General features: G+C 35.9%; 1 protein-coding gene across 1 annotated transcript in view; it reads right to left on the bottom strand.

Annotated features, from left to right (window-relative positions):
* Window positions 1–17,876, bottom strand: part of MMRN1 (multimerin 1) — a 47,272-nt gene extending 29,396 nt beyond the window's left edge. Inside the window, exons 1-3 of the mRNA XM_016203219.2 lie at window positions 17,175–17,876; window positions 6,656–6,775; window positions 4,055–4,161 (exon numbers count right to left, since the gene is read on the bottom strand). Of these exons, the coding sequence (XP_016058705.2) occupies window positions 4,055–4,161; window positions 6,656–6,775; window positions 17,175–17,758 (811 nt within the window). The 5' untranslated portion in view covers window positions 17,759–17,876. The remainder of the gene's footprint in view (window positions 1–4,054; window positions 4,162–6,655; window positions 6,776–17,174) is intronic.
* Between the last annotated feature and the right edge of the window lie 8,817 nt (window positions 17,877–26,693).

Here is a 26,693-nt window from a genome sequence, read left to right on the forward strand (position 1 = left end):
TGCTCTTCCTTTTTTTCAACAAAGTTCTATTCACTTAGACTTTTTAAAAATTGGTTTCCTCTTGAAAATATGACTAATACTTTAATAAGCTAATCTAAAACTTACTACCAGAATTTCGACTATCTGAGTTGCAGCAAAAAGAACATGTGTGGAGGCTCAGTAATATAAATAGCATGTTGTAGAATAAGACAGAGGACCGGTTGCCCCAGGACTTTGAATCATGACTTTCCTTCCTAACGGGTTGGGGATGGATCTATAGAGATAGAGGGAGAAAGAAAAAGACAGAGGGGTGCCAACTGGGAGAGGAAAAGTAAGAGTGTAGTTGCTAGTAGCTCAGATTTATTCCTGATCTATTAATCTCTTTACATAATTAAAAAGGTCTTCCTACTGCAATACAAATTTAAAGAAAATTATGATTTTTGTTTTATAGAATTTAGTTTGCTTGTAAGGAGGAAACTTGTTGGGGAAGCAAGAACTTGAGAAGTTTTTGCAGTATTTTACAAATTTCCTTGAATACAATAATCTCCTAATGTGAAGGACTGGCCCTGAAGTAATTACCACGGTGTCATACCACCAGGTTATTCCAAACCCTTGAGGGCTCTGAGGAGGTTTAAAGAGTGGACGGCCACACTGATTATGCTTGCCTTATTTGGGGTGGCTTGTCATATGAGGCGGCATGGACAGTGTTGTCAAAGGAAACCTGACAATTTTTTCTCCTATATAAGAATAAAAGACTGTTGCACATATATAAAGTGTGATAAAAAAAAAAAAAAAAAAGAGGGAGGAACTTGACATGTAATTGGGTAGGAATTAGGGAAAATGTGCACACACACAAAAAATCACCCCAGAATAGATGAGATAATAAAGAATGGTTGAAGGGACGAAGGGGCACAGTAGTTCTTGTTACTACCAGTGCATCAGTTGCACTAATAAAAAATTCAGAAGCTTATACTGCAATAAAACTAAAGAGTAGGATGGTCAGAATATTGTAGGGAGCAACAGCAGGTTCTTTTGGAATTGCAGTGATAGTAGAATTAATTGTATGACAATATCACACAATGGGAATGTCTGCCATCAGAAAATTATTCCTGTTATAGATTTCAATAGAAAGAAGACCTTTCCACAGCAGCTTAATCAGCAGACACCTCCATTGTGAGAAATTCTAATTATAGTATTGTGACAGAGGGTCATAGTCAAAATGGTTCTGAGACATTTTTGTTAATGAGGATTTATGGAAACAATTTATAAACCTTGTGTTAAAAATATCCACAAGTTGCTTCCACTTAGAATACAAGGTGTCATTAAACATTCAAAACTAAGCTATTTGAATTTAATTTAAATATTTCATATAATTCTCTGAGAAAAAGGGAATGACAGTATATAATAGATATTAAAAACCATCAACTAGTCTTGTTTTTTGTGTGTACATTTATAATGATGAAATTCTATGGTTTGTTTTCCCTCCCTGGTGTATTAATAACAGATTAGAGTTGACCCTTGCACAACATGGGCTTGAACCGCGTGGGTCCACTCATAAGTGGATTTTTTTCAATAAATATGCAACCAGCCCTCTGTATCCAGGGTTTTGCATCCACAGAGTCAACCAACCCAGATGGAAAACAGTATTTTCTATTGGTGGTTTGGAATCCACAGATGCTGAGGGCCTACTGTATGCATTGTAAGACTCCATTTTATATCAGGAACTTGAGCATCTGTGGATTTGTGTATCTCTGGGGAGTCCTGTCACCAATCACCCATGGGAGTCAGAAGTTATATGTGGATTTTTTACTGTGCAAGGTATTAGCTCCCCTAACCCCTGCATTGTTTAAGGGTTAACTGCAGTAGGCATCAAAAAAACAAAGCCTGATTGGTGTTTCAGGATTCTTAGGATATGTTCCTAGAAGTGGGAACACTGGGTCAAAAGGCAGCTCCATTTTTAATTTTTTGAGGAAACTCCACTCTGCTTTCCATAGTGGCTGCCCCAGTCTGCATTCCCACCAGCAGTGTACTAGGGTCCCCTTTCTCCACACCCTCGCCAGCACGTGTCATTTGTTGATTTGTTGATGGAGCCATTGTGACAGGAGTGAAGTGATACCTCATTGTGGTTTTAATTTGCATCGCTCTGATGATTAGCAACATTGAGCAGCCCTGTTCCCATCAGTAGATGAGTGGATAAAAAAGCTGTGGCACATTTACACCATGGAATACTATGCAGCTGTAAAGAAGATGGCTCTCTTACCCTTTGAGACAGCTTGGATGGACCTAGAGAATATTATGCTAAGCAGAATAAGCCAGGCAGAGAAAGACAAACATCACACGATCTCACTTATATGTGGAATCTAAAGAACAAAATAAACTGATGAACAAAATAGTGACATAGAAGCATGGAACAGACTGACAAATCTCAGAGGGAAGGCGGGGGTGAGTGGGTGGGTGGGGACAGATTAACCAAGAATTTATATGCACATATGCATAACCCCTGGACACAGACCACAGTGTGGGGAAGGCCTGGGGTGGGGGGTGAGTGCAGGGTGGAAGGGGTCAATGGGGGGAAAAGGAGGCATCTGTAATACTTTCAACAATAAAGATAAGTTTAAAACAACAACAACAAAGCCTGATACAAGAGCAGTGCTTATCAGCTGGAGCCCATGACATTCTCTATTGTACAGACTTTGCTTCCTTCCACAAATCTACATTCAGCCCCTTATGTGCAATAGGATGTGTAACGACATTCTAAATTTCTAGAAATGTATTCTGTGAACAAACACTTGAATCTTTAAGAAATAATAATAGAATTAATATTCCTAACAAAACCGTCTTCACAGAAGAAAAATATAAAAACTAACCAGGCTTTAGAAATATAATTCTAAATACTGCCCAGAACTGTCGCCATCTGCCAAATACAGAACTATAAACAAATATGTTTTACCACTGTGAGCATATTTGTGCACCTCATGGTAGTCCAAAGTCCTTTGAAAGCAGTATCATACTTGAATTTTTAAAAAATATCCTAAATTATCTTGTTTCCAAATATTTTTAGTATAGATATTTTGTTTAAAAGTTTATTTTACCTGATTATAAATGAAGCACATATTTATGCTACACTCTGAAAATGTATTAATTTTTTTTAACATCCCTGAAAGGCTAGACCGAGAACAAATAGCATAACTGTGCAATTTACCTGTAGATGCTCATTGAATTGGGCTAGAAGAACCATATGTAATACCCCTAACTAAATTTCAGGGTTCCTATAGCTTTTTTATTGCAATTTTCTTTTTTTAAATATGAATCATAATGGTTCCTCCACACTTACATTAATTTTTAATCACAGTCTCTGACACTGCTGATTGAATTCCTCACCACTGCTAATAGCCTTTCTTGTAACATTCATTTAAAATATGTATGTTGATGCCGTACATATTTTTCAAAGGAAACCTGTTTAAAGCCATAAGCAAAATAACAGTCACGTAGATGTTAGGCCACAGCAGGTTACCGTGTGTTTGATCAGCCCTGCCACCAGAAAACCCTTAAAATCTCAGTTGGAAAAATGGCTCCATTAGGATTTTTAAAAAAGCAGAATAATTCATGCCATATTTATATGTATTCTTTAAAACTGAATTTCATTTATAAACACAGTATTATTTCAAATAATTGAACTGGAAGGAAAATACAGAGTAGTTTTTTGTTTGTTTGTTTTTACATAGGATCACGTCTAATGATGATGTATTTAAAAATTGGGATTTCTGGTACTTTAATAAGGCATGCACATAGTTAAGAAAAAAGGAAGCTATTTAGTCAGATCTCCATTTACTCGTCATGTAAAACCAACATAAAAATGAGAGGAGAATTTAAAAGACAGCTTATGAGATTTTAGGGTACTATAATAGTTACTAAGTTAGGGAGCTCCGAAAGCTGACAGTCCTAATAGTTTGGTTACATGTTAACTAACTGGTTCAAAAGGGAAAATGCAACTCTTTTCTTTACTGGAATCAGTTGCTTATTCTTCAGGAGTTTTATGCTTCTAATTGTTATTACAAAATTAGTAAGACTGTACCTTTTAGCTCACATTTTGCTCCACTGAATCCAGGACAGCACTTCCATTCCAATGAGGTAACAATTTTATGTTGCATCCTGTAGACAGGCTTTGCTGTCCTCTGAGGTCTAGGGAGGAGAGCAACGGCAGGATTATTTTGTCTCACATGAAAGTATCAGTTGGAATAATTAATGTAAAGTGTTTGGGATGATTTCTGACATATAATAAGCATTCAGTAAGTGTTATCTGTTATTATCATTAGTATTAGTATTATATTTATTATTAATATTATTGTCAAACTTAGATTTCTTTAAACATATTACAAACTGTACTAAAGGTCATACTATTTGCTCTTTTAAATTTATATCTATCATTACATTTCTAAAAACACTATAGCTTTTCTTTTCATAATGCTTTTCACTAAATCAATGTTAAAAGTTATTTTAATTCCAATTTTTAAATAGTTTATAGGGATAATTTGTTTTATTTTAATTGTCATTATTTCTTATATTGTTATAGTTAAAAGGATCCTTTTTACTCCTGAACAATATCAAACAACTTACAACAAATTAGTGATCTAATTGAGATTATGATAACCACTATGATTTTCAACCTGAACTTTCTCATTTCTCAAGGTTTCTAATCATACTATATATTATTTCTTTCACATAGTATTTTTCTCTGAGAGAGAGAGAGAGAGATATCTAACATGAGGAAATATTTCTGAGAAGAAACCATGAAAGGAAAATCAAGAAACTATAATATTTCAATAATCAACATAAATAGCGAATGATACTCAATTGCAAGCTCTATGTGTATAAGTGCAAATCACAAATACAACTTGGTCATATTGTTTTTATCCCTATATCTTCAATATTTAGCTAACATTTATCAAATGGGTCTATGAAATGGGCATATTATTTTAATTCTCATAGAGTTATAAAGAAAGTATTATTATTATTATTCTGCTTTGCTAATGAAGGCCTGAGGCACATGGATGAAATAATTTGCTCAGAGTCTCCCATCTGAAAGTGATGAAGCTAGAGTCTCAGCCCACGCTGTGCGGGTGAGCTCCCCAGCACGAGCTAGAGTTTGTGAGATACAACATCTTGGAGACACTGTAGTCAAGTTCATCAATAAAGCCTTTGTTATGTGGAGCAAATGCATTACAACAGACTGGGCTTTGCTTCAGGAGACTTGGGTTTTAGTTTCTGCTGTAACTTGATGGGTAATTCAAAATGTGTGAGGTCATTCCTCAATTTTAAGATGAGCTTTAAGATTCCTTCCATCTCTAAAAGTAGGCTAATTATCTATTTCTGCTTATTTCAGTAAATTGTATTCAGTAAATAACTCTGCCCAGTGAAATATCACCTCCAGTCCAGCAGCTAAAGCTAAATAGGAAGTCAGGCAGGTGGGGAAAAGACTCTTTCGGGTTTGTGGGAGGGAACTCAGGCAGTTAACTGGGTTGTTCTCGGAGTCTATGTTCCCCGCTTTGGCAAACTGGGTTTCTGCTGTATGTTGCTCGGACACAATGAACAAGAAAGCGACAACCATTGCCTACATACTGAAATAGTGAGTAAATGGAGAGACCCAGTCAAAGGTAGAGAAAGATAAGAGATGCAAATAAAGATACATATTTCTGGTTTGTTTAAAGAGATAAAAAACAAACAAACCTTGAACTCAAAAGGGCAATATGATACAGGTTTCTGGGGTAATATTTTCATTACTAAAGAATTAACCAGGCATTCTTTGTATCTCATGTTGACAAGGAAATTGTCACAAAGGGAGTAAATGCTGAAAGCAGAACTGGAGCTCAGCTCCCCCAAATCCCTAAGATGTGCTTAGCTCTCTGGACCATGAACTGTGGCGATTCCTCCAGGGACTAAGAAACACCTTGATTTTATGTATTCTTACTGCGCGCTGTTCCAGATTGCTGATGTGTCAGATTCACTGCCCGAGTTATTTGTATGACAATTTGCATAACATTAACCATCATGACCTGAATAACAATTTTAGTTTTTATTGCAGGTTCTTTTGAAATACACCCAGCTAAGCTCCTGTGTATGAATTCAGAGAATTTATCAGTTACTCAGCTCCACATATTAGGACAATTACATAGATTTTTTAAAAGTGAAAACTAAATAACATGAGTCATGAAAATAGACACAAAAAGGAGGGCCCCAGGTAGCTGCTTTACTGTGCATAACTGCACTTGGTGGACTTCTCTCTAACCTAGAACGAAAAATTATCAATAAACCTTTAAAGCTGTGTGTGAATTTCATAAGGAAATAAAGGACGCGGTTATTGATAAGGTTACAGAATATACGTAATAGTTGTAGTAAAAATAGAAACAAACATGAGAATTAACATTTATTGAAGACTTACAAAGTACCAGGTACTAGTGTCAAGTATTTCACTGCATTATCTTACATGTTCTAAAAACACCCATATGAGGCAAAGTATTATTAGTATCTACATTTTACTTACTCAAGATCATACATCTAGTTTAATGTGATGACCCTACTTTACATATGTATCTGGGATAATTAACTTTCTCTAAATATTCCAGGCCATATATGATTTTGATGGAAGAAATTACTATTTTCAAGAACCATTACATACCTCTGAGGACAGAACCCGCTGTTCCAGCCACAAGGCGCTCTCCCACTGGGAACATAAGTGGCTTGGTTGTACAGTATCATTGTGGGAGATAATCTGGTATGTACATACGCACACCAGTTCCTAAGGAAGAGATGATTCTTGTTAGGAAAAAAATCACTGTCCAAGAATTCTTTTTATCAAAATTATTTTCATAGAACTATGCCTGTTACTGCCAGTACTGGAGATCAGATACTTTGAAATATTGATATCTAGCTTTAGAACATCTAGAGATGAGAGAAAAACACATTTGTTATTGCATTGCTGTACTCATGGAAAGTAAAGGAACACTGGGAGATCAAAAGAAATTAAGAATAAATCAGAAATAAAACCAGAACCTGTGTTGTTTAGCTATAAGCTAAGTCAAAATCCAAGATTGCCCTTATGGCAAATACCAATATTAGGGCTGAGATTGGAGATTCAGACTTAAGTTCATTACCTCTACATAATGTGCAGTAAGACAGAAGTAAAGAAATAAATGGTGTAAGGATCAAAAAGAGGGAAAAAAATACTCTTTTTAGCAGCAGATAACGACTATGAATAAAGAAAAAAATGAAATAGTCTAGATGCAAATAATTCTAATTAATAAGAGAGTTCAGCAATGTAGGTAAGATCAATAGAAGACTTAATAATTAATAAAAAGTTTAGCCACATCTTTAAGATCAGTTACAGTTCAATGTACCAATAACAAATTTAAAAAATACTGTTTACAATAGCAAAAATAATAATATTATCTTGTTAAATCCAACAAAAAAGCGTGAGATTTAATATATGAAAAATTTAAGCTTTATTGAAAAGCCTGAAAAAAAAAAAATCCAGTACCTTATGGTCATTGATGGGAAGGGCCAAGGTAAAGATATCAATTCTCCTCAATTTACTCTGTAGATTCAATGCACTTTTAATCAAACCTCAGTTTGATACAAGTTTAATAAGCTTATTCTACAAATTTTTATGGAATAAACTAAAAACATAAATTCCAGAAATTTCTGGCTCTGGCTATAACAAAGCACCAGATCTACCTGGTAAATCTATATAGGTTTTTAGTAAGAACTATAAAGCTGGACAAGATATATAAAGCAATCAGATTTGGACAACAGACAATGCAGCGATATGATTCTTGAGAGAAAGGGGCACACATGCATGATCTGAACTCTACATTTAATCTATCTCGTACCAGATATAAAAATTAACTCAAAAATAAATCAAAGACTTACAAGTAAGAGCTAAAACTGTAAAGCTCTTAGAAGAAAGCATAGGTATATATCTGTATAACCTGGGATTACCATGTCGATGTAATAAAGCAAGAAAGAGAAATAAAGTCATATAAACTAGAAGTTAAGAGGCAAGATTATATATATTTATAGAAAACAAGAGTTTTATGAGCAAGGTCATAATCTACAAAGAAAACTATTGGAGGTAATAAGTGAATTTAGCAAAGTTGCAAGATATAAATCCAATTTACAAAAACATCAATTGTGGGTTTTTTTCTTCTTTTTTTGGTGATGGGTCACATGTTTATTTTTTTTAAATTTATCTTTATTGTTTAAAGTATTACAGATGTCTCCTTTTTCCCCCGTTGACTCCTTCCACCCTACACCTGTCCCCTGACCCCAGGCCTTCACCACACTATTATCTGTGTCCACGGGTTATGCATAATGCGTATAAATTTCTTGGTTAATCTCTCCCCACACACTCCCACCCACCCCTGCAATTCCTCAGTCTATATAGTAACTAAAATACTTGAATAAATAAAGTTTAAGAATTTTTTTATGTGAAGGCACCAGGAATAATTTTAAAAGAAAGGCCACCGATCTGGAGAAGATATTTGGCACAGATGAAAGGGATAGCATCCATAATATAAGTCAGATTTAGAAGGTCACTTCTATGATGAAGGACCAACTATTGAACAAGATTTTCACTCTCTTTTTACTCCACACATGGAGGCAAATGAAGAAAAGATTCTGTGTAGATGTTTAAAAATTTTTTCCCTATTGTCAAATTAAGCAGAAGGAGAGGAGCAGGGTTGGGGATAACTAAATTAGTGAAACAAAATAAAGAAAACATTTCCTTGACTTTGGAGAAGCATGCAGCACAGCTGTTGACTTTATATCTTGATTCTACAATTTATTAGCCATTAGTTTGTATGTTAAATGTGTCTTCCTCACCTATACAATAAATATTATATTATGTATCTCACAGGATTGTTGTGAGACTAAATGAGCTAATAAAATATATATAAAACACTTGCTGTTGTCAATAATGATTAAAAATTCAGAGTTCAGTAGGATTTTTAATGAAAAGAATAGATATCTATAGGTCTATATATTTATATATTTCCAATTTTTTGCCTCATAGCAAGTAGAGACATGGCTCCGTTTTGACTTCTTTCATGACCTGATGAATTCATCTTAACTATAATTGCTCATATATCAGTTCAATAACAATTTCCAGAAAACCATTACACAGGATTATTAATATCATTTATATTTAATTCTTATAATGAAGTTTAGCTCTCAAAATATCTCTATAGTCTTAAGAAGTTATGAACATAAATACTTCCCAAATGTTATAAAATCTTTATTTTATAAGAATTTCAATTAGACTAAAAAGGAGTGACCTGTATCAAATTATGAGAGACTAGAACTTACATATAGTTCAACTCATAAATGATAAACTAGTCTAGAGAAAATATACACCTTATGAAAGAAGAAATAATAAAAATCAGAAATAGGTATTTAGATTTAGTGAAAAGATTCTTATTATGCAAACCACATGTAAATAATTAGACTTATATTTATTTTTGTCTAACAGTCTAAAAGATAAGTTCATCCTGATATTTACCTCCTTAAGAAAAATAACTTTTTTCAAATACAAACTATTCATGTTTTTAATTCATTTTATTTTAGTGTAAGTACTTTTATACAATCCATCTTTTTCAAAAGTCTATTTACTCTAAAAATAATATTTACACTAAATTGTGTAAATAAATATTTGAAACAAATTAGTTTTACACAAGAATCATGTAAATAAATATTTGAAACAAATTAGTATTATAAAAGAATCATGTAAATAAATATTTGAAACATATTTTGAAAGGCAATCATGCAAAGCTCAGAGCATGGGGAATTTTTGATACTTTAATTTTCTGGTTAATTAAGGTTTTAAGAAGAAGCCCCTTTTTATATATTGACTTCTGCAGTTAAAGTCTTTTGTCAGACATCATTAATTCGCCTTCCATAGTGGGCACAGTATGGTGAATGTAATTGAGTTTTTGATGATAGATGACTGTACCGTGCCTCAGAGTCACAAGTTATTGTGTATATACCGTATTCTTCGTGTAAAATTTTAGGAAAATGAGCTGAAAGTGTCCCCATCCCAGGAGACACATGGAGTTTGCTTTTGGGATCCAACCTATTTTCCAAGTTTTAAAGCCAATAATAGTACATTTTAAAAGGTACACAGAATTAGATATGTATAACATATTTATAAGTAACAATTTTTAAAGTTACTTTAAAACAACCATTTTCCACACATTTGTTTTATTTTACCAATTTCCTTTTTTTGTTTCTTTTCCCCACACTGTAACCTCACATATTCAGAGACAATGCAAGCTGCTTCAGTTCCAGCAGGTGTCAGGCTTTCCTAGAGTGCAGACCACGAAGCCTCAGGAAAGGCAGGCTAACTAGAAACTGTGATGCTTAATTCTAAACATAAGCCAGTTGTTCCTGAAAATGGACTCTTTCAGCATTTGCCTCTAAATAAGAAATTTTAAAAAATAACCCTTTCATATTAAAAAACAGAAGGTGTGGAAATACAAAAATTTCTCATTTAATCACCTGGACTAAAGGCTCGTTAAATTCTAGCATCTATAAAACAATATGAACTTATATATTCAGTAGTAACTTACTGAAGAGAAATGTAAAAGGAATAAAATAAGAGCGAACAATGAGAAAAAATTAAGATGCGGCTTACATTCTATTTAGTATTAGTTTTCACTGGTGGTAATACAGTAGATGCATTTATTTTCTAAGAATAAAAGAAAAAATACTCTTTAATATAATGGTATGGTTTTCTTTTTATAGCATATGAGAATAATCCCCTTTAGATGCTAGTAGTCCTGACAATAACTTTGCAAATTACATATGCTATAAATTGAATATTTGTGTTTCCCCAAATTCATATGTTGAAATTTAAATGCCCAATATGATAGTATCTAGAAGTGGGGGCTTGGGAGATGACTAGGTCATCAGGGCACTCCCTCATGATGGGATTCATGCCCTTATAAAAGAGGCCCTAAAGATAGCCCTCACCTCTTCTACCATATGAAGATACAATGAAAAGCTTGGAACCTGGGAAAGGCCCTCGCCCAACAATGCCGGCAACTTGATCTCAGACTCCCAGCTTCCAGAACTGTGAGAAATAAATTTCTGTTCTTCTTAAGCCACTCAGTCTGTGTTATTTTGTTACAGCAGCCTGAATGGACCTAGACAACAGGTGAATTTTATTGATCAGATTTTTTATGTCTATGTGTAGCCTAATAAAAGACCTGTAGAACTTATAATTTTACATATTATATTAGAGGTTAGAATTCATTTAACTTAAGCCGCCTACTTGTACGTACACCAAAATATGAAGCTTATAGAAAAAGAATTAACAAATGAAATTCTAAAAGAAACCAAGTTATTAAACTCAGCAAATAAAATATTTATGTTGCTTTGTATTGAACTTTTATTTTCCTTCTGGCCCTCTTTATTAACATTTTACCATATTTATGACCAGTCTGTATATAAAATAAAATAAAACAACAAATAAAGAAGTGAAAAAACTCTCTGGCCTACCTCTGATTTTTGCCTCTCTCTTTTCTTTTATTAAAAAAGAAAAAAACACACACAATAAAACCTCCTCAGTAGAGTGTGCATATTTCTATATTTCCAAGATTTATATCTCTAGTTGATCTCTAAATTTTCAAACCTATCCATAGCCTATAAAGTTTTGGTGGTTTGTTTGTTTTTTTAAATATATCTTTATTGATTTCAGAGAGAGGAAAGGAGAGGGAGAGAGAGACAGAAACATCAATGACGAGAGAGTCATTGATGAAGCCCACAACCCGGGCATGTGCCCTGACTGGGAATCGAACCGAGATCTCCTGGATCTTAGGTTGATACTCAACAGCTGAGCCACAACCTATAGAGTTTTGTTGAGCTCTTACTATGTGCCTGGCACTGTTGTAAGCAATGAATAGAACAGTCAATAAGAAAGACAAGGTTCCTATTTTCATGGGATGTATGTTCTGTTGAAAAACACGAAATACACAACTCTACATAAATAGACCCAATTATTTCAAAAAGTGCTATAAAAAAAAAAGGTGATAAGATAAAGATGACAACTTTACATTGAGTAGTCAGAGAAGGTCTCTGAGGAGGGACATTAACGTTATAGTTTCATGAGGAAGAGGAGTCCTCATTCTAAAGGAATGCTCCCGAAGGAGGAGCATTCTAGCAAGTGAACAGAAAATTTCCTTGACGATGCATGTTAACTTGACAGGTTCAGTGACCAAAAAGAAGGCCAGTGTGGCTGGAGGAGGTCAAGTGGAGTGAGCAGGCATCGTAATGGAAGATGAGATCACAAAAATAGCCAAGCTCATCATGTCAAGAAAGGCCTGTGAGCCACGGTAAGAATTCAGCATTTTATTCTAAATGCAATAGAAAGCTGCTGAGTAATTTTGAGCATGTGAAAAGATACAAAATTCCACAGATTTTAAGACACATATCTCTGAAATCCAGAATATATTTTGAAATCAATGGTATTTTTCAGTGAGTATTGGTCAGACAGTTTCATCTATATTTTCATTTAAATATGCAAAAAAGTGATATATAGTAAAAAACATCCCTAAGTCTAAGAGATAAGTAAATCTAAAAATTCTAGCCCTAGCAAGTTTGGTCAGTGGTTAAAATGTTGGCCCACAGACTGAAGGGTCTCAGGTTCAATTCTGGCCAAGGGCATATACCTCAGTTGCAGGATCGATCCCTGCCCCAGTCGAGGCTCATGCGAAAGGCACCGAACCAATCGATGTGTCTCTCTCACATCAATGTCTCCCTCTCTCTCCCTCTCTCTCTCTCTCTCTCTCTCTCTCTCTCTCCCCCTTCCATTCTCTCTGAAAAGCAATGGAAAAAAATATCCTCAGGTGAGGACTGAAAAAAATAATAATAAATGAAGTAAAATAAATAAAAATAAAAATCCTAAGAAATACTGATGTCATACTTTCTTTTTATTAGTATGTAATATAATGTGTCACAATAGATGAAGTCTTACATCTAATGAAATACATTAATAAAATTATTTAAAAGTTTAAACACCTTAAATTTAAACAAAGTCATATGTCAAATATATTCAATAAAAAAAATTAGAAGATCTCTTAGTTGTGTGGAGCATGAATTACAGAAGGCAAGAGTGGAAACATGTGGACAAGGTAGGAGACTAGTGGTTAAATAACAGTGGCTAGAAATAGGATGGTGTAGTGAAGGTGGGGAAAAGCTGAGGAATCTGGAATATATTGGAGCGGGCACCAAGAAGAATTTTTTTTAAGGCTAGAAGGGGAAAAAAATGTCAAGAATACATCCCAGGTTTCTAGTTATGAAACTAGCCATTCACGGAGATGGCGAAGATTCAAATGCAAGTATGTGTGTGCAGAGGTTGTGGTTGTGGGAGAAGTGAAGTAAGCAGCTGATGTGCACCGATACCTCACTTCACCTATTACCCTCTCAGGGAGGGTTTACTAACCTCCAGTGGCGCCCTCTTGTGTACTCATGAGCTTCATTCAGAATGTTTATAACCATTTTAATGCAACACCAACACTTGTGATTCACTGTTTTCCTCCCCATGCCCTTCCCACTGGTCTACAGAATCCATGAGGGCAGGGCAAGCACAGTGCTGGGGACAGATTAGGTCCTCAGCACATGCTTGCTCAACACACAAATGCATTAATCCTAATTTCTTCTTTTTTATGCAGGCTATTTCAATGTGCTTGGTCACTGACAAACACCCACTCTGCTAGACAGGACACCACACACGGCTCTGGTATAGCCAGTAGTGATTACTGCAGTGCTCAGATGAGAGAAAGTATGGATGAGACAAAATATGCCAGAAAAAAACCCTATAAACATAAGTATTCCTTTTATTTAGAATCACTATAAAATTCCAAAAGCAGTAGGAAAAAAATCTAAGTTATTTTTTCAATCCCAAATTATCTCAAATTAGTTAACCCAAATCAACCAGGATTTTTAATAGAGAAATAAGAATATTTCTTTGGGAAGGATTATTCTTTATATTCACATATTGGTCTATAAATATTTTACATTCAGTTTGTTGAATATTTATTGTGTACTTATAAGCCAGAGACTTTGCTAGCAGTGAAAAAATGTCCCTGTACTCAAGGAGATCACAGGTTCATTACAGTGCACTGTTGTAGTGCAGTGATAGAAGAATTTAAAAAGAGCTATATGAACAGTTAGAAGGGTCACCTAACTTAGCCCGAGAAGGCTCCTGGAGGTATTATTATTAGGTGTAAAGGAAGTAGGTGACGGGAGAGGAAGACCAAACAGGGAACAAAGGTAGGTTGAACAAATAGCACATTGTGGAGCAGAGAACTACAAATTGTAATGACCAGAAACACAGAAGATGAGTCTGGGAGCTAGGCAGGAGCCAGAAAAGAATAGCATTGCATGACTGACTGGGTAAGGAACCTGGACTTTATTCTGGAGGCAAAGAATAGCCTCAAAGGCTCATAAGAAGGGAAATAGAGTGGTCATCTTATTTTTCCACTTGGGATAGTAGGCTGTGCTTGCTAAAGGGATTGAGAGCTATGTCTCTAAAGGCAGCCGGCCTGGGTTTGAATCTTGTCCTGAGCTGTACTAAGTAAGTGACCTTAGTCAAGTTACTTAACCTCTCTGCAAAGAAGTAACAACTGAAGCTTCTTCATGGATTTATAGTCATGATTAAATGATTGAAATATATATGTATATATATTCACTCAGAACAGTACAGGCCTAAGAACAAATGCCCTAAATTATTATTACTTGCTAATTGAATGACAATATGAAAGACCCCTTTTGGCCTTATCCTTGCATCAACACTGTGTCCATAAAAAACAGACTTAAGTTTTCTGGAGTACTATTATTAAGGCAGGGCCTAATGAGCAAGAAGTCTTGTACTCCATGGAAAGGATTACCAAAAGCAAACCTCAGGCTCTCCAGTACCTCAGCCTATAGAAGTTCTAAGGACAGTTGTTACTTTTCTCCAGGAATAACTTAATATTATTTTCATAGGAAAATCCATGAAATAAAGTTCTGTTTAGTAGGTTATACCTTTAATAATTTGTTTCCTCCTAAAAATATTAAATTTAAAAAATCTGATTCATATGTTGGTGCTTACCTTTGATATGACATATGCCTTGGAAGCAAGAATTATTCTTATTTTGAAAATTCCATGTATCCCCAGAGACCAGCACAGTTTTGAGCATATAATAGGTAATGTATGAAGAGTGATCAAATAAATAAGAGTTTCTTCCACAAGCTTCAGAAGTGAGGCCCTTGGATTGAACAACTAGAATTTACTTAAAAACTAGTATTATTTAAATGATGAATTACTAGTTCTAATTATGAAACGAATCCCATTTTCTATAGGCTATATAAATTTTAAATGATATGTTAAATATGGTTTTTTGTTGATTTTTTTTAGAGAGAGAGAAACGGAGAGGGATAGAAAGACAGAAACACTGATGAGAGAAAAACATCCACTGGCTGCCTCCTGCATGCCCCCTGCTGAGATGGAGCCTGCAACCCAGGCATGTGCCCTGGCCGGGAATCGAACCTGTGGACCTCTTCGTTCCTGGGCCAACGTTCAACCACCGAGCCACACAAGATGATGTCTTGCTGACGCCATCTCTAAAAAGTTTCCAATCATTTCCTGTGAATGCCTGAGAGTTCTATATAATTGGTTTAAAAAATTAAATTAACAAAATATGGTTCATAGAAATGATCATGTAAGTGACTTAGAAAAGGGCCTCAATAAGTAGCATTTGTTATTATTATTTAATAGATCAATTCTGTTGTCCCTAAACATGAGAAAGTTTAATTTATATCTTAAAATGTCTGTTATAGACAAAATGTACTTATCCCAAATTGAACGTTTTGTAATTTGTAGCATTTGTTTCACAGTAAATTGGAATTGTTCTAAATTCCACCAAGTTAAGTTTTTAATTAAAATCAGATTTACTTAAGTGTTTTTAAAATTTCTGTAATCTCTGAAATAGAATGAATAGAGAATACATAAATGGGAATCTAGTGGCTTGCATTTTTCCCAGTGTCTCCTCATCTTTATATCAACTACAGCTTGAACACAATGTCTTCCATGTAGCAGGTATAAGCTACTATTATTAGCTTGAATATGTGTTATAGTTAATAAGGTGTTTAACTCACTTAAGCTCCTAAAAGATTATTTGGTATCTTGAAATTATTTTATTATAGGCAAAAGGTATTTGAAAGTTTAGTTTCACATCACTAAACTTCTAGTATTCCAAACATACAGATAACTTTGAATATTAAATGAGTAAAATATTGATCTGCATTTTTCACAGGTTTGGGGGAAGTCCTTTTGAAAGTCTTTAATGATACTCTTTTAAGCTGTGTTTTGTAAATTTACTCAACAATTCGAACTGACTTTGCTCTAATTTTAAATCTAAATCACTTTGAAGAATCGGCTTATTTATTCATCACATTCATGATGACATAACTGAATATAACAGTGATGGTAAAGTAGGATTTGTTGAGCACCTGCTCTGAGAAGCACACATCTAAACATAGTTCATTAATTCGAATCTTGCATGGTAAGCATGAAAAGTTATATTTTTCATTTGTACTCCTTATACTGTATCTGTATTTTACATATGAAGAAACTGAGGCTCAGGGAGATCAATGGACTTGCTCAAAGTTATGAATCTAGATAGTGCTGGGGCCAGGATTGCAGCCCAGGGCTACTTGGTTTGATCTTGATAATTGTATACTTTCCACAGCACCAGGCTGTCTCAATTTTTAAATCTGTTCACATCCCAACTATATTGAAGTTTTTTCTTTCATGTTGTGGGTGTAATTCTGAGCACAACCAACATGCCCTTGAATTGAGTTAACTAAACTAACAGTCACTGTGGTGTTACATTCTTTGTTAGTAACCATCCCAAGTGAAAACACCTCTATAAGTGACTCGGACAACTTCAATTAAAACGGGATTGTTGCATTTTGTTTGTTCATCTGTTCTCCGTTAGATAAGGCAACGCTCAGTTATCTTACTGGCCTTATCTAACTGAAATATGGTCCAATTTCACCTGGAACACAAAATCATTTTCTGGGAGCGAGGTAGCTTAACTGTTGGCTTGCCGTCTTACAGGCCCCATAGCTAGGGAGAAAAAGAAGAAAATAATGTTTCTTACTTCCCTCTAGTTGTCTCGAAGCTTGGCTTTTGGTAGCTGGTTCTCTGGCTTTCCCTGGTGTCCCCTCTGCCGAGATATGCTTCCCGGGGTGATCGATTTCCCACGGCGCCAACTGCGTTTAGAGAAGTCACTTGCTCATTCGACTTCGTGGCAAAGCTCTGCAGAAATTTCAGCGTGGAGTTGGAAAGGACCACGGGCTCTGCTCCGGGACTAACCTGGATGCTGGACTTGGCCGGCGGGGCGAGGGTTTGCACCTGCAGCACCCTTTCTTCTGTCCCCTCCGTGGACCTGAGGCCTGGGTGTCTCACACCCGCAGGGGATGCGCCTGACTCTGGGCGAGACGGTGCTGACTTCAGGCGACTCTCTTCGGAGGTTCTGGCCTCAGGGGCCGTCTCAGCTGGCACGGCCTGAGTGGTTGGCAGCATTTGGTGACTTTGTATTTTATTTAGAGGAACCGAAGCAGAGCTCATATTCTTCTGGGAGTTGCCATCCTCGGATGCAGCCCAAGTCTGCGTGGTGTCGTTAAGCCCAAGGCCCCCACTCCATATGCTGGAGAGCAGAACAAACAGCCTTGCCCCCTTCATCTCAGTGGTTTGAAGGAAGGCAACTCATCCGAAATTGAGGAGTAAGTCCTTCTGGCCTTTTCGGCAGCTGCTTCCACACTGAATCTGCTAAGCCGGAGCTTTGCCAATGTGAGATGTGCAAAGGAAACAGGTTTCTGTGTTTTGAAGGGGCCTGAGGAAGTCTGGTTTCCTGTTTCTGTAGGTTCGGGGTGATCTGTGACCTCTGGTGGGATGATCTGTGGGAGCGGCGCAGGGTCTCTGACGAGCTAAGGGCAAATGGGAAAACAGGCAGCTGTTATCAGGAGAGCCCACGAGGAAACATGGAGTAACTTCGCTTCTCTGGGTACTGGGTACGCTTATGTGTCATATGTTGCTGATTTTGAAGAGGAACTTCATGTTGATGATGGAATTTGTTTGGATGAACTGAATGAAAAGTTTAGCATCTTGTTCTACTACACAAGGGAACTGAGGGGGGAAAAGCTTGTGACAATTCCTTTCCATTACGCCCCACCCAGTGAGCCACATTTTATTCAAGTGCTTACATGCATACACATATCAACAAAAACTCATTTGCAGTGTCTCTACACATCACAGGTTGAGTTCTTTTAAAAAATTATTAAACCCCATTTTTATAAATACTCTTCAGCTGTAGCATCACTTGAAGTTAAGCTCAATTGTAAGTAATAAAAAAGAAAAATATAAATAATTGAATTATACCGGCATACAAGGAGTACACTTTAAATTTTGCTCTCAGAACTTTTACCAGAATTAATTAATGAAATGAATAATCAGCATTTTACTTCTTCTGTTTTCTAATTCTGATCTTCTAGTGGTTGGGGATAATTAGTATTTTACCACTAAGGAATGTATGAAGAAAAAGTGAAGTCACATGAAAATACATTAAAATGGGATCTTATATAATGCTTTTGTACTTTTACTGTAGTACAAAAGTCTACTAGCTGTAGGTAATAGAGAACTAAATTGATCAAACGCTTTTCTATGGCTCCTTTTCTAGTAGATATATTTTATGGAATTTATGATTTCACTATTCTAGCAAATCTCTGATTCTCAGACTTCAGTTAAGCTCTCTCACCCATAAAAAAATCCACAAGAGACCCTTTGGACATATAAATAACGAATTAGTTCATTGATTCATTCATTCATTCGTTCATTCGTTCGTTCATTCTTTCGTTCACTCATTCAATAATTACCCAAACCCTAAGTTGGCTTCAGCAAGTCACTCTCTCAGGTACTGAGATTATAAAGGAAAGCAAGAATATTCTTGGCTTTCAATTTGCTTATGTTCTATTATATGTTATCTGAAAACTAGGTCCCTATGTAATTAATCTTCCTGTCAACCTCTGTGCGGGGCATCAGGCTCTTGCTAAATATTTAGTCATGTAACGGTTACTTTTGGAGTTGGAAAATGTGAAACCTACTACCTGTTTGGTTACGTATACTTGCAGACATGTACTTTTGTTCCTAATCCTGGATACAGGACACCAGGATTTGCAATAAGGCCTTATTTTTCTGTAAATTAGTAACTACTGGGTCTTAGTACTTTTTTTTCTCCTTAATCTTGGCCATTCATTTCTATGAGTACATTTTTGACATATTAAAGAGTATATAATGTAAGATTATTTAAACTAAGACACATTAATCAGCAGCAACTTCAAATGAATTTGATATGGAGTACAAAGCATCTGCTTCTCAGATATACCACAGAAAAATCCCATAAACCTCGCTTTAGTAAAAGAGCAAAAATGTCCAGCACAGACAATACAGGCAGCAATTAGTTACTAAAAAGAGCAAAGAAATTGCACAATTTTTAAAGCACAAAGATGGTTTTTAATGCTGAGAAAAACACATGACAGCTTTTTTATCTGAAAAAGTTAAAGGCAACTAACTGCCTTTAGCTTAGAGCAGAACAGTAATTTGGAAAAACCCAAGAAAAATTTTTCTATTTAATAGTGTACAATTTTAAGTCCATTTCCTTAGATTTAGTAACAGTAGATGAATAAACTATCCTGAAAGTTTAAGAAGCAACTGGTATAATGGCACAAACATGTTTTGAAGAAAAAAAACTTAGCCCTGCTCAGGGTAGGTAAACTTTAGTGGTAAAGGGTCATTCATTGGATCTACAACTGATAGCAGGTAGCTCTCAATGGCAATAAAAACTGACCTGAGCTAAGTAATTTCTTTTGCCTCCTGTAAGGTATTGACCCATAATGACTTTTGGTTACCCTTATTCTAGCTTACAAGGAGAGGTACTGGATCTCGTTATCAATCCACTCAGTCATCTCGCTGCACTTCCCCAGAGAATCCCCAGCTCATTCGACAGTTGGTTTTAGGTGTCTGGGTTATCTCTTAGTTGAAGACACAAACTCAGTACTCCAGATGCTGTCAGAGGCCTAGTCTTAAATTCTGCTTTGTAAAACTCATTAATCCTCATCAAATAACAATTAAGAAAAATAATATCCCTGGGTTACAGTCTGAAGAAGGGATACTCAATCCATTCTTCTAGCTCCTGTAAATGCTATGCTTGGGTCGAACTGTGCCATCAGAGATTTGTATCCTTGCACTCCACCACTCTGCTATGCACCCATTGCCCACTGGATTGTTTCTATTTAATTATGTTTTACCCTATTGCCATTTATCCACCTTTAGTAATTTTATAAAAAAGAAACTGTGAAACTCATTATATTATGTGCTATCAAGAGGTTTTGGTCAGTTTTCGTTGTATCACAAACGTAGGATGGAGCATATTGCAAAATGGGCTCTCTCTAGGTGGTGAGATAGCAGATTTATTTTCTTCTTCCCTTAAAATACATAGGAATTAATTTTCTAATCACAAGAGAAAACAAAAATGTTTACTAAGTTGAAACGAAATATAAATGTGAGTTAAAAGAGAATCTTAGATCGAAGGGTTCATTGTTTGTAGATTGTGTTAAGTGTTATTTAAAGTTATTTTATGGCTGTAAGAATTATTATTCTTTGTAAAATATTAGGGGTATGGAATAATTGCCACTAGATTCATCAGATGATTTGGCAGCTTCTTTCTTTTTTACACAAGAAATTCGTATTTTCTTTAAAAAGTTCAAGCATTTAAAATAAGATTTTATTAGAGGCCTTCTCTATAAATTGACACTGTCAAAGGATAATTGTACAAAACAAAGTTCTAAACTTTTTTTCAATTTTATGGTGGTTGAAGGGTATCAAAACTCGGTTAAATTTGTATGTGGACAAAGAGATTCATAAGCATTCAGTAAAAGGCCTGGGGGAAGGAAAGAAGCAGATTTACATGTGATTTTGATAAGCCAAATGATCTGCTAGGTAAGATAAATTTGGCATATTTTTTAACTCTCCCAATCATGCAAGGTAAGTGTTCCACTTTCACTTTACTGTTAGAAAAGTAAGCTTAAAGAAGTTAAATAACTTCCAAAGGTAACATACTGTTAATTGATAAAACAGACATTTATCTCTCATTCTGAGTCTTTCCACCGTTTAATAATGCCCCCCACCCCAAAATAAAAAGTAAAGATCTAAATTTAGAGAAAATATTCTAAAAACTGTTTTAAGTGTATTTTTTCAACTGTTTTTAATGTATTTTTTGCTTTTATCTCACAGCTAAAATATATTGTGATGCTGTTAATAAAATAAAGATTGCTACTAGTTTGAATTTTTGAAATTAGAGGGGAGGATTTGTGTTTTTATAAGTTTGACTTTAATCTTTTCAGGTATTTTGTTTGTTTATTCTCTTTGGTTGGGCGCATTTTCAATTCCTGTGCAATATTGTAAGGGATGGTGTTGCCTTATTCTTGACAGCACAGATAACATACTCCTTTCACTTGCTAAACTGGAACCTCAATGGGAGCAGAAGACTGCTACATCGTCAACATCTAGAACAGTGGTAGGCATCCAATAAATATTTTTTGAATAAATAAATGAATGGATGAAACTCTGAATGGACTTCTATATACAGTAATAGCACCTGCCAGGGAGTTAGGGAAGACAAGCTATTTCTTAAAATCATAGACACACAAAAGAAAAAAAAAAGCAATCTAAATAAATATGTACTGACCCTATAAATACAGCTTAAAACGTCTCTTAGAATAATGCACTTTCAATCAGATTGCCTCTTGCAAGTCCTTTCTAAACAAAATTCAGAAAACCCACTGTTCTACTTCATCTGTTTTCAAAATAAATTTGAGATAGTTTATTTTGAAACTATCACAGATGAAAATCATAAAGCAAAGACTCAGAACTGTGTAATAAAAGATAATTAAGCAGTAGTAGTTCCAGAACAATCTAAAATATGCAAAAAGGTTAAAATTAAGAACAAAATTTCAGCCTGAGTGGGGTGGTAGGAAAGAAAATATGAAAGTATAATGAGTACAATTCTTAATATTAGGTGAGAGAGGCATGTTAAATTGTCAGAAAAACACCACAACATATTTTGTTCTAACATTAAGTTTTTTACTTTATAATTAAGAATATAAAGAACAAACACATTGATAAAAGATGACCAAATATCCCTCATAAGAAAATGTCTGTATTGATAGGTTGCAAAACTACTCTATTGCTTACTTTATATGTTCGCTTTAAGTAGAAAAATACACTTGAAATGAAAGAGCTAATTTTAAAAGTTTTTAAGACTAATTTCTTTTGAACATTTTAGAAATAACAGTATTTTCATTTCCTTAATGAAAATTTATGTCTGGCTATTGAGTGATTATCATTTATGACTTTTGCTTCTGGAGCTAAGGAATAGACATTCTTTTTCTTATTCCTCCTGCCAAGTGCATCTAACTAAGTGTTCTGGACATTATTTGTAAAACAAATATAAGAAGACTCTGACAGGTGGAGAAAAGAAAGCAGGCTGGCTAGCAGGTCCAAGGAACAAACACAGCATTCAGTCCTCTGGATTTTCTTTTTGCCTCCTATCTCCCAGACTGAGTACTGGAGAATTTGGCAAACTAGAAACATCAATGATACAAACAATATGAGCCCCAAGAAAAGCCAAGGACCAGAAAATGATCAGCTTAGAAAGACAGGAAACTTTTTAAACAATAACTTTTCTAGTCCACCTAACAACAAGCCCCCAGAAAAACACCAATCTCCCCCTCCAAAGAAACACCAAAAGCAAAAAACTGTGGTCTACCAGCAAAGGCTGTAAGAAGAGCTTAGCTTTTCCCCACCTTACAAGGTTCCTTGACCCTCATCCCTTCCCTAGGGTAGTGTCAGAGAAGGCCAACAAAGAAGCCAGAAATTTCATCATCAAGAAGGCTCCACTTTGAGGGATCACTTTACCGGATATCAAACTGTACTACAAAGCCATTGTAATCAAAACAGCCTGGTATTGGTACAACACCAGACATATAGATCAATGGAACAGAACAGAGACCCCAGAAAGAGACCCATGTCATTACGGTCAGTTAATATTTGACAAAGGAGGCAAGAGCGTATAATGGAGTAAAGACAGTCTCTTCAATAAGTGGTGCTGGGAAAACTGGACAGCTACATGCAAAAAAAAAAAAAAAAAAAGAAATTAGACCACTAGCTTTCACCATACACAAAAATAAACTCAAAATGGAAAAAAAACTTAAATGTAAGTTATGAAACCATAAAAATCCTGGAAGAAAATATAGGCAGTAAAATCACAGAGATCTCATGTAGTGGAATTTTCACTGATACATCTCCTAGGGCAAGAGAAACAAAAGGGAAATGAACATATGGGACTACATCAAACTAAAAAGCTCTGCACAGCAAAAGAAAACAGCCTCAAAAATACAAAAGAGCCCACGGTCTGGGAAAACATATTTGCCAAGGATGAATCTGATAAGGGGCTAATTTCCAAAGTGTACAAAGAACTCACACTATTCAGCAAGAGGAAGACAAACAACCCAATTAAGAAATGGGCAAAGGATCTGAATAGACACTTCTCCAAAGAGGACATATGGATGGCCAAGAGACATATGAAAAAATGCTCAACATCACTAATCATCAGAGAGATGCAAATTAAAACTACAATGAGGTATCACTTCATACCTATAAGAATGGCTACTATCAACAAATTAATAAATGACGTGCTGGCGAGGGTGTGGAGAAAGGGGAACCTGGTGCACTGCTGGTGGGAATGCAGATGGTGCAGCCACTATGGAAAACAGAGTGGAGTTTCCTCAAAAAATTAAAAATGGAGCTGCCTTTTGACCCAGTGATCCCACTTCTAGGAATGTATCCTAAGAATCCTGAAACAGTAATCAAAAAGAATATATGCACCCCTATGTTCATAGCAGCACTATTTGCAATAGCCAAGATCTGAAAGTAGCCCAAGTAGCCATCAGTAGATGAGTGGATAAAAAAGCTGTGGGACATTTACACCATGGAATACTAGGCAGCTGTAAAGAAGGATCTCGTACCCTTTGGGACAGTATAGAGGGGCCTGGAAGATATTATGCTAAGTGAAATAAGCCAGTCAGAAAAAAACAAACATCACATGATCTACTTATATGTGGAATCTAAAGGACTTAATAAACTGATGAACAGAGTAGACTCAACCACATGGAAGCTTGGATCAGACTGATGAAGCTCAGAGGGATAGAGGGGGGCGGGTGGGTGGAGGGGAAGAGGTTAACCAAAGAATTTATATGCATATATGCACAACCCAGGGACACAGACAATGGTGTGGAGAGGGACTGGGGAGGGATGTAAGGGGTGAATGGGGAGAAAAAGGAACATCTGTAATATTTTGAACAAAAATTTAAAAAAATAAGGACCAATAGCAATTACCTAGGACCCAATAAAGATATGTGGAAATAGGTAAAAGCAAAAAAAAAAAAGAAGGCTCTACTTTGCCCAGCTGGCATGGCTCAGTGGTTGAGCATCAGTCTATGAACCAAGAGGTCACAGTTCGATTCCCGTTTGATTCCCGGTCAGGGCACATAACCAGGTTGCGGGCTTGATCCCCGGTAAGGGGCGTGCAGGAGGCAGCCGATCGATGACTCTCTCTCATCATTGATGTTTCTATCTCTCTCTTTCCCTCTCTCTTCCTCTCTCTGAAATCAATAAAAAGATATTAAAAAAAAAAAAAAGGCTCCACTTCGTCACTGCCATAGCCATCCAAAGACTGGGTAAAGGGAAAGAAAACTAAAAGAAACAAATAGCTCAGAGGCATGCCAGGCCTTCACCAAGTACATTTCAATGGGCCCCCAAAGGCTGGAGATAAGGCAAGAGGTTGGAGAGATACCATCCATGGTGTAGAAATACAAGGGTGGGTCTGAGGAAAAAAGAGAACTTACCGGATATATTTTTTTAATGATTTTTTACTGTAAAGTAGCAGCTCCCCCACAGTGTTTTCATCACCTCCTATCACCCCGCTGGGGAGGGAGGAATTCCCACCCTATGGTTATGGGGGCGAGTGAACACATGGAACCCGACCCTGGATGGATGAGACTGACGGCAGCCTGTACATATACTCACATCCTTGGGGGGGGTGGGGACAGTAGAACACCACATGCCACGCACCAGCTGTGCTCTGGAACAGAGTGAACAGCGAGGGCCTGGAGGACACAAGTTCTGTAATATCAGGACTGTGGGTTGGCCCCTGGCTCCCACCAACGATGTAATTGGCTTGTTTAAGTAATTCCTTGGGCTGAAGGGAACTGAAACCCACTACTCATGGATAAGCAGAAACTCTGCCTGGTCCCCTTGATAAGGAAGATCCTTTGGCTGGGGGACCTTATCCGCTCGAGCAGAGTGGGGAAGGGAACTTGTGGTCAAGGCCATCTGAGGCCCTCCAGTTTCTCATGTCAAGGCAGCACATAATATTGCATCTTAATCTGAGTCCTTATACCACACAAAGGTTAGAAGGCTTTTTTGCTCTATTGTAAAGGATTCTATTGTCTGGCTTGATCTCAATCTTAGTTAAAAAGTAAATCCTGATCATACTCTCAAAGTATTTAAAGGCTGTAGTAAATTAAAACTAATTAAGGCTGCAATAACTTTCGTTTGGATTAGACCTGGCTCAACTACAGATGGGTGTGACTCGGCCCCACAGCGGTGGCCTGACAGGAAAAGGGCCACGCCCTTCTCGGAGGTAAATAGTATTTACTAAAGTTTTATTACTCATAATGCCTCTCAGATAATAAAAAATTATGAGACAAATGAATAAATTTTTTAAAATGTAACCCATGGTCAAGAAAACAGGAAAATATACAGAAAAGGCCCAGATATTAGAAATATCAGACAGGCGATTTAAAATGAGTACAGTAGGATCGAATGGGGTAGAGAATGGGGGCTACCTGTCTTGAAGACAAAGGGAATTTCAGCAGAGATGAAAGCTATAATAAAATGTCAAATAGAAACACTAGAAATAAGAATAATATCAGAAATAAAAATGTATTTGATAAGCTTAATAGCACATAGGAAATATTTAAGAAAACACTATCAGTTAATATGAATTCAGATAAAAAAGAAATCATCCAAATTGAAACAGAGAAGATAAATGTGTAGACAAAAGGGAACGTGTCTGGGATCTGTGGGACACTTCCTTGTGGCTTAATATACATATAATTGGAGTAAACAAAGGAAAAAAATAAAGGAGAAAAGAAAGAGATTAAGACAAAAGACACATTTTTAAAGATAATAGATAAAAAATTTCCCAAATTGATGAAACACATCAACCTAAACACTCAAGAAGTTCAGAAAACCGCAAGAAGAAAATTACCCTTGGGTATATTGTAGGTGAAATCCGAAAACACAAAAAAGAAAAAGAAAATATTGAAACCACTCAATAAAAAAAAATCCATACTACACAAAGGGTATAACAGTTATGACTCGCTTTTCACTAAATACAATAAATAAAAGAAGGCAGTGGAATAACATCTTTGAAGTACTCAAAGGAAAAAATAACCTGTTAATTTAGAATTCTATATATTAAAAATATCCTTCAAAATAA

This window comes from Miniopterus natalensis, chromosome 1, assembly GCF_054644295.1.
Source record: "Miniopterus natalensis isolate mMinNat1 chromosome 1, mMinNat1.hap1, whole genome shotgun sequence".
Taxonomy (NCBI): Eukaryota; Metazoa; Chordata; class Mammalia; order Chiroptera; family Miniopteridae; genus Miniopterus; species Miniopterus natalensis.